Source organism: Trichosurus vulpecula, chromosome 5 (genome assembly GCF_011100635.1).
Source record: "Trichosurus vulpecula isolate mTriVul1 chromosome 5, mTriVul1.pri, whole genome shotgun sequence".
Taxonomy (NCBI): Eukaryota; Metazoa; Chordata; class Mammalia; order Diprotodontia; family Phalangeridae; genus Trichosurus; species Trichosurus vulpecula.
Genome location: NC_050577.1, coordinates 151,930,182 through 151,945,709, shown reverse-complemented (window position 1 = coordinate 151,945,709; position 15,528 = coordinate 151,930,182). Strand labels below are relative to the sequence as shown.

At 35.3% G+C, this 15,528-nt stretch overlaps 1 protein-coding gene across 2 annotated transcripts in view; it reads right to left on the bottom strand.

The window, feature by feature from the left end:
* PTPN12 (protein tyrosine phosphatase non-receptor type 12) overlaps window positions 1-15,528 on the bottom strand; it is a 97,720-nt gene that overhangs the window by 43,223 nt on the left and 38,969 nt on the right. For both annotated transcript variants that reach the window (XM_036760301.1, XM_036760300.1), the window contains one exon: window positions 13,819-13,927. In XM_036760301.1, the coding sequence (XP_036616196.1) occupies window positions 13,819-13,927 (109 nt within the window). The remainder of the gene's footprint in view (window positions 1-13,818; window positions 13,928-15,528) is intronic.

The following is a 15,528-nucleotide window of genomic DNA, read 5'->3' as shown; positions in this document are numbered from 1 at the left end:
TAAAAAAAAAATGTATACAAATTAAATAAGGCGGAGGAGAGGGGGGAAGCAGTAGTGGAAGGGGCCAGAGAAAGTAGCATTTGTGAAGATGAGGAAGATTCTCATATAGGAAGATAGTAGGTGACCTGAGTTTGAAAGAATCTAGGGATTCTATGATGTAAGTAAGGAATACATTCCAGTCATGCAGGAGAGCGGAGTGGGGGGAGGCGGGAGGGGGGGGGGGGGCGCATCGCCATGGGGTGGAGGGAGACCGAGATGGAGCAAACATTAATGATAATATGGTTGGGCCACAGATTTCATTAAGGGAAACAATTGCTAAAGAGACTTTTTCAGTAAGCTGGAACCAGATTGCAAAGGGCTTCAAAAGTTAAAAAGAGGAGTTTGTATTTGATGTTATTAGCAATGGAGATTCTTGAAGAAGAAAGGACAAGGTCACACCTGTGAAAATACCACTCTGCAAATTGTGGGGAAAATGAATTAAAAAGAATAGTGACTGAAGCCAAGAACTTTACTTAGAAGGGTACTGAAATATTATTGTACTTGGTCATGGCATATTTCAGTACTCATTATGATTACTTACAAAATTCCACCAGGATGCTGGAAATGCTTTAAAAATGCCTGTATCATTTGTAAAAGTTAAGGAAACAAAAGAATTTTTATGAATGCAGTAGAGCTCTCCAAACTAAATCAACACACACCTCACATGAAGTGACTTCAAAAGTAAAGACAGAGGCAGGCAAAGAAAATAGTTGGAAACATGTTTTAGGATTAAGAAATCAGAGTCAAAAGACTGATGAGACTACACAGAAGCTTTATGACTATATATCATGAGTATTTTATCTAAGAAACTAATCAATCCCATAAAAAAGGACACAATATTTTAGATATGTTCCAACCAAAGCAGGCCATATGGAGGGAACACTGTCCTAGCTATACTTAGGTACAAAAAAAGACCTTAGACTCCAGACCAAGGCGTATCTATCAGTCTCTAGACAATGACTACTAAAGTTTTTTAATACTGAAATGATATGATCATTCCTTGTAAAGATTATTTTGTCAGCTATTACAAGGACTGAAGAGTCTGTAAAGAGAACAATTATAAGGCTATAACAATAATCCATGTTGGAGATGATGGTGGCCAGAACTAGGGAAGTGGTGGTATGAAGATGTACAAGTAGAACTGACAAGATGTGACAACTGATTGGATATGAAAGTTGGGAAGATGGTCAAACATGATCCCAGAGTTAGGAAATGAGGTGACAGGGAGGATAGGAGAACCCATAAATGCTAAGAACGGCTTTTACATTTTTAAATTCATTAAAATTTTACTTAATAATTCTTAGCTCATGGGCCATACAGTAACAACCCTCCCAATCCCAACCCCTCTCCCGAGTTTGTCAATCCCTAAGATAAATAAGTGCAACAGACTTCAAATTTATCTCCCTGCATCAAGTCTCTCACCCAATTTGGCCCATCCTCCACATAGATGCCACAATAATTGTCCCTAAGTGTCTTACTATGTCATTCCCCTCCTCAAACTCCTGTGGTTCCCTATTGATTCTAGGATAAAATAGACACCGGTTTGGCTTTTAAAGCTCTCTATAAACCTGTACAATTACACTGTATTTACTACCTATATTTACTCTGGGTGGGTATATGTACATATATAGATATAGATATAGATATGTATGTATGTGTGTGTGTATATATATATGTACATGCTGTCTCCCTGACAGAACATAAGCTCTTTGAAATCATGGATTGTTTTATTTCTTGCCATTTTATTCCCAGCACCTAATATAGCAACCACAACAGAGAAGGCACTTCAAGAATGTTTGATTCAAAGAAGGCAAGGTCTTCACATTTGCAACAATAAACATCTCACTGAAACACTAATGCAGGGGGAAAAGGAGAAAAAAAATATGGAAATAAAAATCAAAAATGAACAAAAAGAAGAAAAGTTTTTTTTTAAAAAATACAATGAGGCAACTGAAATAGATTAAGTATTAGCAGATGGGAAAAATAAAACAAACAAAAAAAATACCAAGACAACCTGAGATATCTCCAAATAATACACTTTGAGAAACATAAAATAAAAGTTCCTTGAGGAGAGGGGCCATCTCATTTCTGTACTTGCACTCTCAGTAACTAGCACAGTTCATGGCACAGAGCAACCTTATGGCCCAGAGCACTTAACAAATGCTGGTTGATCAACTGATTTAATAATTAACACTCGCAAGAAAATTATAAACCACAAGAATGGAGGGGAGGATTTAGTCATGGATAAAGTCCAGCTAGATTTAAATGACAAAAACCAGAAGAAAACAATAACAAAAAATGAGTACATTCTGAAAGTCCAACAATAGACTTATTGAAGCAGTAAATAAAAAAAAATTATAGCCAACCTAAGTCAACTAGAAGAAATACAAGCTCAAAAATCCGCCCCCAAAAACCAAAACACTGACTCACCCAAAATTGAAAAAATGTAGAATTAACTGACACGTCTAGGAGACAGTTAAAGATGCTTAAATGTCAGAAACGTTATGAGGAAAAAATCCACAAAATATGGACAAAATATCCTGAGCTGTCAGAACAAATAATTTACTAAGATACCTTAACCAGGATCATAGTGGACTTCTGAAAGAAGAGCAAAGAGAACTGGAATCTAACATAATCAAAATTAAAAAGGTACTACCATTCCAGATTGCTCTATCAAGCAAAACTCAATTTGCTGCATAAAGACATTTGATCAGATTCAAAGCTGGAGTTGACCCTCAGAGGTCAAATTCAACCTCTTCATTTTACAGATGAGGAAAATGAAGCTTAGAAACGTTAAGACATTCCTAGGGACCATTAATTGCTACGTCTTTGAGGGAAGATTCAAACCCACATTTTCCTGATTCCAAGTCCAATCTTATGCATAAAGCTGTTGGAGAATTTAAGCTTTGGAAACATGAAGACAAAGAAGTTCAAAAGAGTCTTTGAAGAGGAATCAAACTTCTGAGCTAAAAAAGGTAAGCACTTACACCAATAAAAGAGAGAGAGAGGTCATCACTGAACTACACATGCAAATGAAAGACTAGAAAAAGAACAAATTAAAAATCCCCAATTAAACACCAAAATAGAAATATCACAAATCAAGAGAGATTAATAAAATTTGAAAGCTAAAAAAATCATCTAATAAATATAACTAGGAGCTGGTTTTTATTGGGGGGAGGGAGAAAAATTGCTAAACTACTGGCCAGTTTTATTAAAAAAGAAATCCAAATGGCCAGTACAAAAAAATGAAATAGGCAAATACACCACCAATGAAAGTGAAATTAAAGCAATAATTAGGAGCTGTTTTGCCCAATTATAAGTCAACGAAATTGCCAACTTAAATGAAACAGATGTGATTCTACATGTATAACCTGTATCGGACTACTTACCATATCAGGGAGGGAGGAGGGAAGGATAGAATTTGAAACTCAAAAACCTTTTTTTTAAAAAAAGCAATGAATGTTAAAAATGATTTTAACATGTAAATGGGAAAATTTTGAAAATGAAATGGATGAATATTTGTGAAAAATATAAACTGCCCAGATTAAACAAAAGAGGAAATAGATTGCTTAAACCTATTTTAGAAAAATAAATTGAACAAGCCATCAATTAGCTCCATAAGAATAAAATCCCAGGACCAGCAACATATCATAAAGATCAAACACTATAACCGGGTGGGATTTATACCAGGAATGTAAGGCTGGTTCAATATTAGGGAAATTATAAGCACAATTGACCATATCAGTAACAAAAACAACCAAAACCAGAGGATTATATCAATAGATGTAGAAAAAACTTCTGACAAAATAAAACACCCATTCCTATTAAGAATGTTAGGAAAAAAAAGGAACAAATGGAGTTTCTTAAAATATTAGTATCTACCCAAAACCAAGAACAAGCATTATCTGTAATGACGATAATAAACTTGAAGATCACGGATGGTTTCCATTATCACCACTATTATTCAACACTGTACTAGAAATGCTAGCGATATCAATACAAAAAAGAAATGGAAATCATAAGGAAAAACAATGAGGAAACAAAACTACTGTTCTTTGCAGACTATACACAATGGTATATATTGAGAACCCTAGAGAGTCAACTAAAAAACTAGTCAAAATATTTAACTTTAGCAAAGTTTCAGGATATAAAATCAACCTATATTAATCACAAAGCATTTCTATTGCCCCCCAAAAAAACCCTCAAGAGGAAGAAATAAAAAGAAAAATCCCATTAAAAATAACTTGCACAAAGTACAAAATACTTGGGAGTCTGCCTGTCAAGATAATACACAAAGGAACCATATAAACACAATTACAAAACATTCTTTACAAAAATATAGATCTACATAATGAAAATTATTAATGGCTCATGGGTAGGCTAAGCTAAAATAATAAAAATTGCAATACTATCTAAATTAATTTGCTTATTCAGTGACATACCAAACAACCAAAAAATTATTTTAAGTGGCTAAAAATAACAAAATTCATCTAGAAGAACAAAAGGTCAAGAATATCAAGGAAATCAATTTTTTTAACCTGAATGTCTCAGACTATACTATACAGAGGCAATCTTCAAAACAATCTAGGACAGGACAAGAAATAGAGTGGGTGATCGATGAAACAGATTAAGTACACAATATAGAGAAGTAAACGACCACAGTAACCTATTACATGAAAAACCCAAAGATCTAAGTAAGGTTATTGTGGCAAGAACTCACTATTCAACAAAAGCTGCTGGGAAAAGTCACGCGATTTTATAGCAAGTTTCTCCGATAAAGGTCTCATTTCTCAAATACATAGGTAACTGAGACAAATTTACAAAAATAAGAGCCACTGCCCAAATGATAAATGGTCAAAGGATATGAACAGGTAGTTTTCAGAAGAAATCAAATCATTATTGATTAGGGAAATGCAAATTAAAACTCTGAGGTACTACCTCACACCCATACGATTCCCTAATATGTCAGAAAAGGTAAATGACAAATGCTGGAGGGGATGCTGGAAAATAGTTGCACTAATGCACAAGTGATGGAGCTATGAACTAGTCCAACTAGTCTGGAAAACAATTTGGAACAGTGCCAAAAGGGCTATAAAACTGCCATTCCCTTTGACCCAGCAATACTTCTATTAGATTTGTACTGCAAAGAGATCAAAGAAAAGGAGCTCAAAATAACAAAAATATTTATAACAACTCTTTCTGTTGTAGCAAAGAATCAAAAACTGAGGGATGCTCATCAATTGGGGAATGGCTGACAAGTTGTACTATGTGACTGAGATGGAATACTATTGTGCTCTAAGAAATGATGAAGGAGATGGTTTCAGAAAAATCTAGGGAAAAACTCATAAGCTGATACAAAGTGAAGCAAGCAAAACCATGAAAACACTGTACACAGAAACCACAAAAATTCCAAAGGAAAAATGCTATCTACATGCAGAGACAGAAATGAATTCTAGGGCAGACTGAAGCATATTTTGCATGTGTCCCTCTCCCTTCCCCAACCACCAACATGACTAATGTGGAAACAAGATCTGCATGACATCATATGTATAATGAGGCAGATAGATGGCACAGTGGATGGAGCGCTAGGCCTGGAGTCAGGAAGACTCATTTTCCTGAGTTCAAATCTGGCCTCAGATGCTTACCAGATGTGTTAGAATGTAAAAATCACTTAACCCTCTTTGCCTAAGTTTCCTCATCTTTGTAAAATGAGCTGGAGGAGGAAATGGCAAACCACTCCAGCATCTTTGCCTATTAAACCCCAAATAAGGTCATGAAGAGTTGGAGATATCTGAAAAACGGCTGAACAATATGTATAATGGACACTGTATTTCTTGTCTCCTCAATGAGAGAGGGAAGGTGTGAAGGGAAGGAGAAAATTTAGAACTGAAAATAATTTTTTTTAAATTAGCAAAAAAAAAAAAATCTCCCCACTAAATAACACATAAATGACATTTTTGAAGTAACTTATTAGTACTGATTTTGGATGCCAGTTTATGTCGTCAGATTGACTTTCAGGAGAAACCAGGCATGTCCAACAGCAATGTATTCCTACAAACTATGTATAGAAAAAGAACAACTGTAGAAAACGTATTTGGTCATTTGTTGTGTCCGGTTCTTCATGACCCCATTTGGGGTTTTCTTGGCAAAGATACTGGAGTATTTTGCCATTTCCTCCACCAGCTCATTTACCACTTGAGTAAACAAGGTTAGGTGACTTGCCCAGGGTTACACAGGTAGTGTCTGTGGCCAGATTTGAATTCATGAAGACGAGTCTTCCTGACTCCAGGCTCAGCACTCTACCCACTGCAACACCTACCAGCCCAAATGGAAATGGAAAATCCGTTTCTCAAACACCATTTTTAAAAGTTCATATTTAGAAAACCTGCTACAATTATTTTCACCACTAGATGGCAATAATATGTTGTTGGTAAGGCAAAAGGCTAACTCTATTTATTATTTTCTGGGACCTGTTGGAAAATGCCAAATGCTCTAAATCAAATATACAGGCCTTTACCATAAAGCCCTGGTCAAGATCAGGAAAATGTATACTGACCAAACAGAGACTGACTATACACCTTTACTTCAAACTAATCGTGTCTACTGGCTGACTGTTAAAGTAAGCAAACTGATAAGGGCCCAAGAGCTACAGCTTTAAGGAGTATGGACCCTCAGAAAGTACCCTTTGAATTTGGGAGTAGCCACTTCCTGGGAGAACCAACCTACAAATAAGAGTGTGACTTGGGAGACTAGAGGGGTGGGGGGGGTGGAAGAGTATACCTTAATATAAATATTAGATTCACTCTTTTTTTATCTTTTCTCTCATAGGCATCTATCAACCACAGGTTAATAGAGGTATTTACCGTTGTATGCATCAAACAATATGGGGAGGAGAGATTAACTATCTCTCCTTTACAAATTAAACCTTATGGACCTAAAATAGCACTTCATCACTCAATATAACATAAGACTGTATCTGATGCTACAGATATTCAGACTTAAAAGTGACCTTTTAATGGGTTTCATCATACCTCCCCAAAAAAATGCAGAAGCCTGAAAAAATATTCTCCTATTCACAGAATACGTAAATCTCAACTATTTCCTCTCAAATTTCCAGTTGTTAAAGGAAAAAAGGATCAAGAGTCTAAACAAAGGGCTGTATCCTATCTAAGGAAAAGGAAGTCTTGATAGGGTGGGATCACTAACATCCAGAATATTGTAAGGTTAAGTATTGACATTCCCAAATTTAGCAACAGAAGAATGATGGAAACTAAATGTGGCTTTGTATCTGTTAATTGCTCTGTGTGTGTGTGTGTGTGTGTGTGTGTCTGTGTGTGTGTGTTATCTCTGTGGGAAAGGAAGTTTGAGACTATAGGTATATAAGCTAGATCCAAAGAACTTTGACTTAGGAACTGTCACAGGAATCAACTGCACTGTGTTTTATATAGCAATACAATGTGTTAGTCTCTGCTGAATTTTAGTGATTCAGATCACTAGAAAGGTACAGATTATAATGCCTAATAACATCATTAAACCATGAAATAACTCATTATCTGGCAAACGGAAAATTCTAACAAAAAAGGCAACAGAAAAAAAAAACCCAAACAAAGCACCCCTCCACTTCTTTTTCATTCTGCACATAAGAGTAAATGTTTACTTGCATTGTTGTATTAAATGTTACATGGAGGATACCACAATCAAGAACTGAATGAACTGAAGCAGACACAGCATAGTAGACAAAGCAATGAAATTGTAATCAAGAAGATTTGGATTGAAATTACAGCACTCATTTACTGGTGCTTAGCGTAGTGCCTGGCATATTGTAGGAGCTTAATCAATGTTAACTGTACGGCCATAGATAAATCACTTAATTTTTATCTCACAGGGTTACTATGAGGCTCAAATAAGATTACCTACGTAAATCACTTTTCAAACTTTAAACGCTGTCAGTTATGACAAATAACAAATTTGTTTCCAAATTTATTGTACTTGAATTCACCATAAAAAACAGACAAATGTTACCAAAAATAGAATGCCACCAGAGAATTTGATTTTCATAATAAACTCCAAGGTTTTCTTGAAAGTTGAAAATCAATTTAAACAATCTGGTCATATCACTTATAAAGTACTATTTCCAAATACTGGTTGTTTAATGCATTGAAGAAGTTAATAGTAATTTGACATAAATTTATTAAGCACCCACAGTTTAAGAATAGTGAGGTAGCTGTGGTGCAGTGAAGAAAAAAGTGCCTTTGAATCAGGAAGGTCTTGATTCAAGTCTTGATGCTGATGGTATTGGTTGTGATCCTGAGCATATAACTTCTCATTAGCCGAGGCAACACTCTTAAAATGATAAAATGTAGAGAAATTGCTGATTTGTACTAGTAGAGGAAATTTCCTTATTGGTAGCACCTTACAACAATGAAATCAGAAGTATGGTCCAGGGGCAGCTAGGTGGCACAGTGAGCAGAGCACCAGCCCTGGAGTCAGGAGGACCTGAGTTCAAAACCTGGCCTCAGACAATTGACACATGAACTAGCTGTGTGACCTTGGGCAAGTCACTTAACACCAATAGCCCTGCCAAAAAAAAAACAAAACAAAAAACAGAAGTTTGGTCCAAAAAATGAGAATAACATTAAGTACCCTTAGTAAACATATATTTCTTATTTTTATGGCTTGCTTCATTCATATTAATAATCAGAAGGTTAAACAAAGTTCTATTGTTAAATATTTCAAGGAATATTGTATAATTATGATACACGCACAGAAGGCATCTTTTAAAAAGGTCAACCCTTATGCATTAAGTTCATCCAAATCAAATATTTTTTTAAACATCAAACTTGAAATACAGTGTGTAAGGTGGCATTATAGGCAACGTCTAAATCAATGAAGAGTGCCTCTAAATCATAAAAATATAGATTGAACTGAGTTTAGAATAGAATTTTGAGATCGTCTAATCCAATGCTATAATTATATAGTTGAGCAAAATGATGGCCAGAGACGAAAGAGACTTGTGCAAATTTATACAGGCAAATGGCAGATGGAATTTGAACCAAGATCCTCCACTGCAATGCCAGTAGCTCTTTCCACTGGACCATAAAGATATGCTACTTTTTTGCTGACCTTCCACTAACTGCATCAAGCCTTATCTAAATGAGATCCACAAACTATAAACAGCAAGTAGATGAAGAATGTTTAATGTCCAAACTGACATAAAGTTCTAAGGACACTCACAGCAATGATTCATCAGCACTTGTCTCTGATGATGAACTGAGTCCAGAATCAATCAAGTAACTTGGTTCAATACATGTAGTAGCAATTTAGATTTGAAGATCTTTCCCACCTATTAATAGGCCATGTGACATGCTTATGTCACAGGAAGCCTAAGTCATGTGTGGTGGGAGAAGCTTCCTGACAGGAAAAGGAAGTTATGTCAGAGGGAGAGGGAGAGGGAAGGAGGAAGATTATGGCTGCTAATGGCTGTAGTGATAGTTAAGAGGTGAACAGACTGACTTAGATGTACTGGGAAGACCCTAGCAGGGGGTCAGAGAGGTTTTGGGATGGCGAGGCTCCGTGTTGTGATAATATGTATTAAATGCTTTACTGCTCTGATGGATTGGGCAGATGGCTTATGGGATATGGTTCTCTGGTGTCTGAATAAATGGTTTACTTCTTCTACCTTCTATGTGGAGAGTCTTGTATACTTTGCCATACAGAACCACATAGGCACTTTGACAATTATCATCTACGTTGTTATTATTGCCTTGCTGATGTAATACAATGGGCTTTATTGCCTTTGGAAAACTAAGCAAATTATGACTCCAGGTTTCCCTCCATACAAAGTTCCTTTAAAAAAATCATCCATCTTTTTGGTGATGTTGTACGGCTGTAAGTAATGGTCTCTGAATAATTCACGTTGAGGGGTCACTCAACATAAAGGCATATGATATGTGTGAAAAGACATAACCATATCATCAACAGTTTGTGTGCTACACCAATATTCCCTTAGTGTCAAGGGGTCTAGAGACAGGTGCCCAGCACAATGGACAGACCCTTTATGGAAGTTTTACAGGAGAACATGAACAAGAGTGGAACAGGATGAAAAGGTGTGGGTAAGGCTTCCACTCTCATTATTAGATCAAGTACCCTCACTGATGGTATCAAATCAAATATTACATCAAATATTAAGTATGTGCAAAGCGTGTGCTAGGTCCTAAAGAGATACAGATAGAGAAGACAGTTCCTGCCCTACAAAATAATCATGAATATAAAATAAACATAATAAACAAGAAAGATACAAATGATACACTGAGATTTTTAAGGAAAGATCAATTCTGAGTGAAGAGTACAGAGGACAATTAATTGTAATATTATTAATAATAGCTAAAATTTATATAGTATTTTACAAATATCACCTCATTTGATCCTAAAATCTTGAAAGTAGGTGCTATTAGTATCCCCATTTTCAGATGCAGAAATTGAAGTTACATGACTGGCCAAGGATCAGAGAAATACTCAACAATTGAGACAGGATTCAAATTGGGTCTCTCAGCTCCCAAGGTCAGCACTTTTATCTACTCTGCCATAATGTGCCAAGGATTTCAATTATGGTGATGAAGAATAGAGGCATTTCTTGAATTAGATACGATATGAACAAGCAGATAGAGGCCAAAAACGTGGGATATAGATTAGAGAAACTCAGTATTTTAGTTTGTCTAAAGTGAATACTTTATTCAGAAGAATACAGTAAAATAAGTTATACAAGTAGATTGGTACCACAGTTTGTAAAGCCTTGAGAATTTTGGATTTTGAGAATTTGGCAAAGGAATTTGGATTTCATTAGGTAAAAAGAAACCAATAAAAGGTTTTGATTGACAGATTAATCTTTCTTTTCCATATAGATGTCACTTTAACAGTGACTGGAAGTATGAACTGGAAAGGGGAAAAACAAAGTGACAAGAACAAGCTATGAGGCTACTACAAACAATCCAATCAAGACAGGATCTGGACTGGGGAGCAGGGGAGAAGAAAACAAAAAGAACGCAAAGGTTTGGGCCACAGGTCAATGGGAGAATGGTGGTGCCATTAAAAGAAATAGGAAAATTCAGACAGAGGACATAATTTTAAGTAAGGGAAACAAAATTGGTTTTTCTGTGCACTAAACCCTTTTTCTAAAAACCCCTTTTTCCAACAATATGGGGTCCTTGAACTTAAGAGAGTATCAGAAATTTTTTTAACTACTTCAACATAACTGCTTTCCTTTATAATTCTATGTATTTTATTTAACACACCTAAGAACACTATTCTGGAAAAGTGTCCATAGATTTCAGACAGCTAAAGGGATCTGTGACACAAAAAGGTTTAAGAATCCCTGACTCAACAGAGGTTCACTGGCTTTGCAATCATCAATGCCTATTCCTCTCTAAAAGATATAAACATTGTCCTTCTCCTTTTATTACTACAGCATAATCTCAAAAGTCAGTAAGAACTAGGAGTAATTAGGTTACATGAAAACTGCATAATCCAGATATTGAATAGATCCTCAGCATGTATGACTAAAACAACTGTATAAACAATTCTACTTTTAAAACACCTTGTGGTCTTTCCAGAATGCTTAAAAATCCAATGAGATAAGCACTCTATTCTAATGGAAGGCGTAGGTAGGTCCCCTGTAAATAAAATTAAACAAAATTGCTTAGAAAAGCTAGATATACATACAGATGGGGCTGATACCAAAGCTGCACTATACTCTAGGATTTCAGCTATTCCCCCCACCTTTTAAATTTGCTCTATTATCTAATATGTACACATCCATTTAAGTCCATAGCTATGTGCCTTTGTGAGGTATCTGCCATGCATTCTATTTTTATATCTAGTTTAAAAGACAAAAACAAAAAGAAAAAAACAGATAAATCATTCAAATACTTCAATCTACTCGACCCTAGAACATCCTACTGGAAGAGTAAAAAACTGAAAAAGCCAAAGAAACTTTTCTTTTTTACAAGACCTGTTGGCTTTGGCAGAGGAAACTCCCATATAAGCAAACTGTTTCTCCCAATGCAGATCAACAACCTGCCATGCAATTTATATTCTTATGATTTGCCTGGGACACTGATTAGATAAGTGAGGTGCCAATGGTCACACAGCTAGTATGTGTCAAATGCAGAGCTTGAAACCAATTTCCTAGCTAAGAGGTCAACCTTCTATTCTCCATGCTATACTATAAATTGTACTTACTCTAGATATAAACTTTTCCTAATTCTTAGGTATCATTTTAGTGGTAAATCTATGAGTAAGAATTTACTATAGGGGCGGCTAGGTGGCACAGTGAGTAGAGCACCAGCCCTGGAGTCAGGAGGACCTGAGTTCAAATCCAGCCTCAGACACTTAACACACTTACTAGCTGTGTGACCTTGGACAAGTCACTTAACCTCAATTGCCCTGCCTTCCCTCCTCAAAAAAAAAAAAAGAATTTACTATAGTATTTCACTAAGAAACATAATCAAAAACTGAAATGCCATGCATATTATACCAAATTATGGCTATACTACATAACCTGCTCTCCGTCATTCAAGCCTACAAAGAGAAAATAGAAAATAATGTGAAAATCTTTTCTATTTGGCTTTGGAGGGTAAGTTCGATCCACTGTGAAATATATTCAGAAATGTTTCTTACTACTCTTAGTTAACCTCTTACTACTCCAACCTAACAATGAGGACTAAAATGTAGTTGGTAATATGAAGCAATAACAGTCTTGGAGACACCATGAATAAGAAAAAAATAAGTTAATAATTTGCAAAAGACTACACTGCAAAATAAAGAAAACTCCTACTATGTTCTACATCTCCAAAGTTTAATTTTGAAAAATTTAATATATAGCTTGCTTCTCTAACTGAAATACCTCTAAAGTATTTCACAAAAGGATTTTCCCACTAAAACTTTAGTTTTTGGCTTTTTAAAAACATTTAGTACCACGCCAGAGAAGAAGGAAAAGGACCTATATGTACAAAAATATTCATAGCAGTTCTTTTTGTGGTGATGGTAAAGAATAGGAAATTGAGGAGATGTCCATCAGCTGGGGAATGGGGAATGGTAAATGACTGTGATGGAACACTACTGTGCTATAAGACATGATGAACAGGATGGTCTTGGAAAAATCTGGAAGATTTACATGAAATGATATAAAGTGAAATGTGCAGAACTAGGAGAACACTATACACAGTAACAGCAATATTGTAATGATGATCAACTGTGAAAGACTTAGCTACTCTAATCAAGACAATTACAAAGGACCCACAATGAAAAATGCAATCCAACTCCAAAGAGAACTGATGAACTCTGATTGCAGACTGAGATATAATTTTTTTCACTTTCTTGATATCTTGATTTTTTTTTTTGCAACATGACTAATATAGGAAAATGTTTTGCATGACTTCACATGTATAACTGATATATTGTTTGCCTTCTCATGGGGGGGATGGGAGACAATTTAGAAAGCAAAATTAAGAAACTAATGTTAAAAATACATAAACCTTAAAAGAAATTTATTATCAGACAAAAATTATTTTGTAAACAAAGACTAAAGAATAAATCTTAAAAGCCTATTAAACAAATTTAACCAACATTTCGATTTGGATATAACTGTCCTAACTTTTAAGACAAAAGCTTGAATATTTATAAATAATCTAGTCATTCTAAAACAGCAGAAAAAGAAATTGGTGAGGCCACAAAAATAATTAACACTTCTATTTGATTTGGCAAAAGATAATTCAAACTTACATGGTAATATGTCTTTGTATCTGTTCTTTTTAACATTTTCTTCTTTTTCTCCAGTGGCTGTTGGATAAATTTTTTCTGTTCTATATTTGGTGGATAACCGTCTTAGTCGCTGGGGGGTGGAAAAAACCAATACAACATTTAGTCAAATATCTTTAATCTATGACATTTTCCCAAATGCTTCTAAATTCAAATTATTCTTTTCACCCCTTCCCTTCTAATTTTATAATAAAAAAAGGGATTAGGATTTTTCCCTACAAAACTCTAAAATGAGATAAGACATTCAAAAATAAATCATGATCAGATTTGAGTTTTCCCTATGCAAAATATAAAGATGTGAAATATGCACAGAGCTTCCAAGATGTATGACCAGAAAAGAAGGTTGGCAGGTTGTATAGCAGAGTAAAGGATTACAGATAAAACAGTGAGGGGTATGTTAATATCCATAAATACGTGAAAAGTATACCTTGACTTTTCCACTCTGATTCACTCTACATTTGCCATCAGTCTTGCTGATACTGTCTCTTGAACCTGTCCCCTTCTTTCATCATTTATTGCCTCACCTATTTTAATAGCCTAACAGTCTTCCTGTTTTCTGTCTCTCCTATCTTTAATCACAACTACCAAGCTGATGTTCCTAAAACAAAGATTTGACTCTGTCACTACCCTTCTAATTTTTTTTTCCAGTGGCTCCCAATTCCTTCTTCAACCTACCTAGCATTTCAAGTCTTCCATGATTCGTCTGCTATTTTGTATTACTTGCCTCAAGTACACCATCAATATCTGTCACCAGGTATTGCTCATGAAAGATATTCCATTTTACTCTTCCATGCCTTTTGCCTCACATGTGGAATGCACAACATTCTTACTTGTATTTGTACCTCTTAGAATCCTAGTTTCATTCAAAGGACAGCTTCATTACTTCCTATACAAGGCCTTTTGTGATCCCTTTAAGTTGGAAGCAATCTCTCTTCCTCCTTGAAATTACTTTCTGTCTCTGTCTATGAACAGGTTACAGTCCATAGTAATAATGGAAACTCCAAGAAGGCAGGAAGTATTGCCATCTTAATCTCTGTACCCTGGTTCTGTATCCAATGCCTAGCACAGTGCTCTGCACATCAAGCAGCTTAAAAATGAACTTAGAACACTACATTACAGAAGATTTTTATGGAAAAGCATTGACAAGATGAGAGAGCACAATATACCATTAAAAAATCCATAAGATTATGGATCCAAAGTAACGCAAGTATCTTCTACACCACCCAGCATAGGACACTACACACACTTAAGAAATAAATGCTGAGTGACTTATGATTCCATTTTTCCAAAGTATGACAGTGTACAGGAAGTTGGGGGATGGGTGTGCAAATGGAATAAGATGTCATTTTTTTTTTATAACAGCAAGAGCTGGAAGCAGAACACTTTTCAAACTCAGTAGTACAGGTTTACAATGTATTTTCCTCACAACAATTTTGTAAGTCTGTTATACAAATATTACCTTCATTTTTTTATATGTTAACAACGAAACTCCACAAGCTTCAGTGAAATTATTACTTATTCAAATAGTAGAGCTCAAAATTGTAACTAAAATGTACATCCTCTGTATCCAGTCCAGTGTTCTATTTCCAACACTACACTGAAAACTCTATGTCCAACTTATTCTCATGAAATGCTATCTGTCGTAACCCCAAATTGCTTTTAATTAAAAACAAA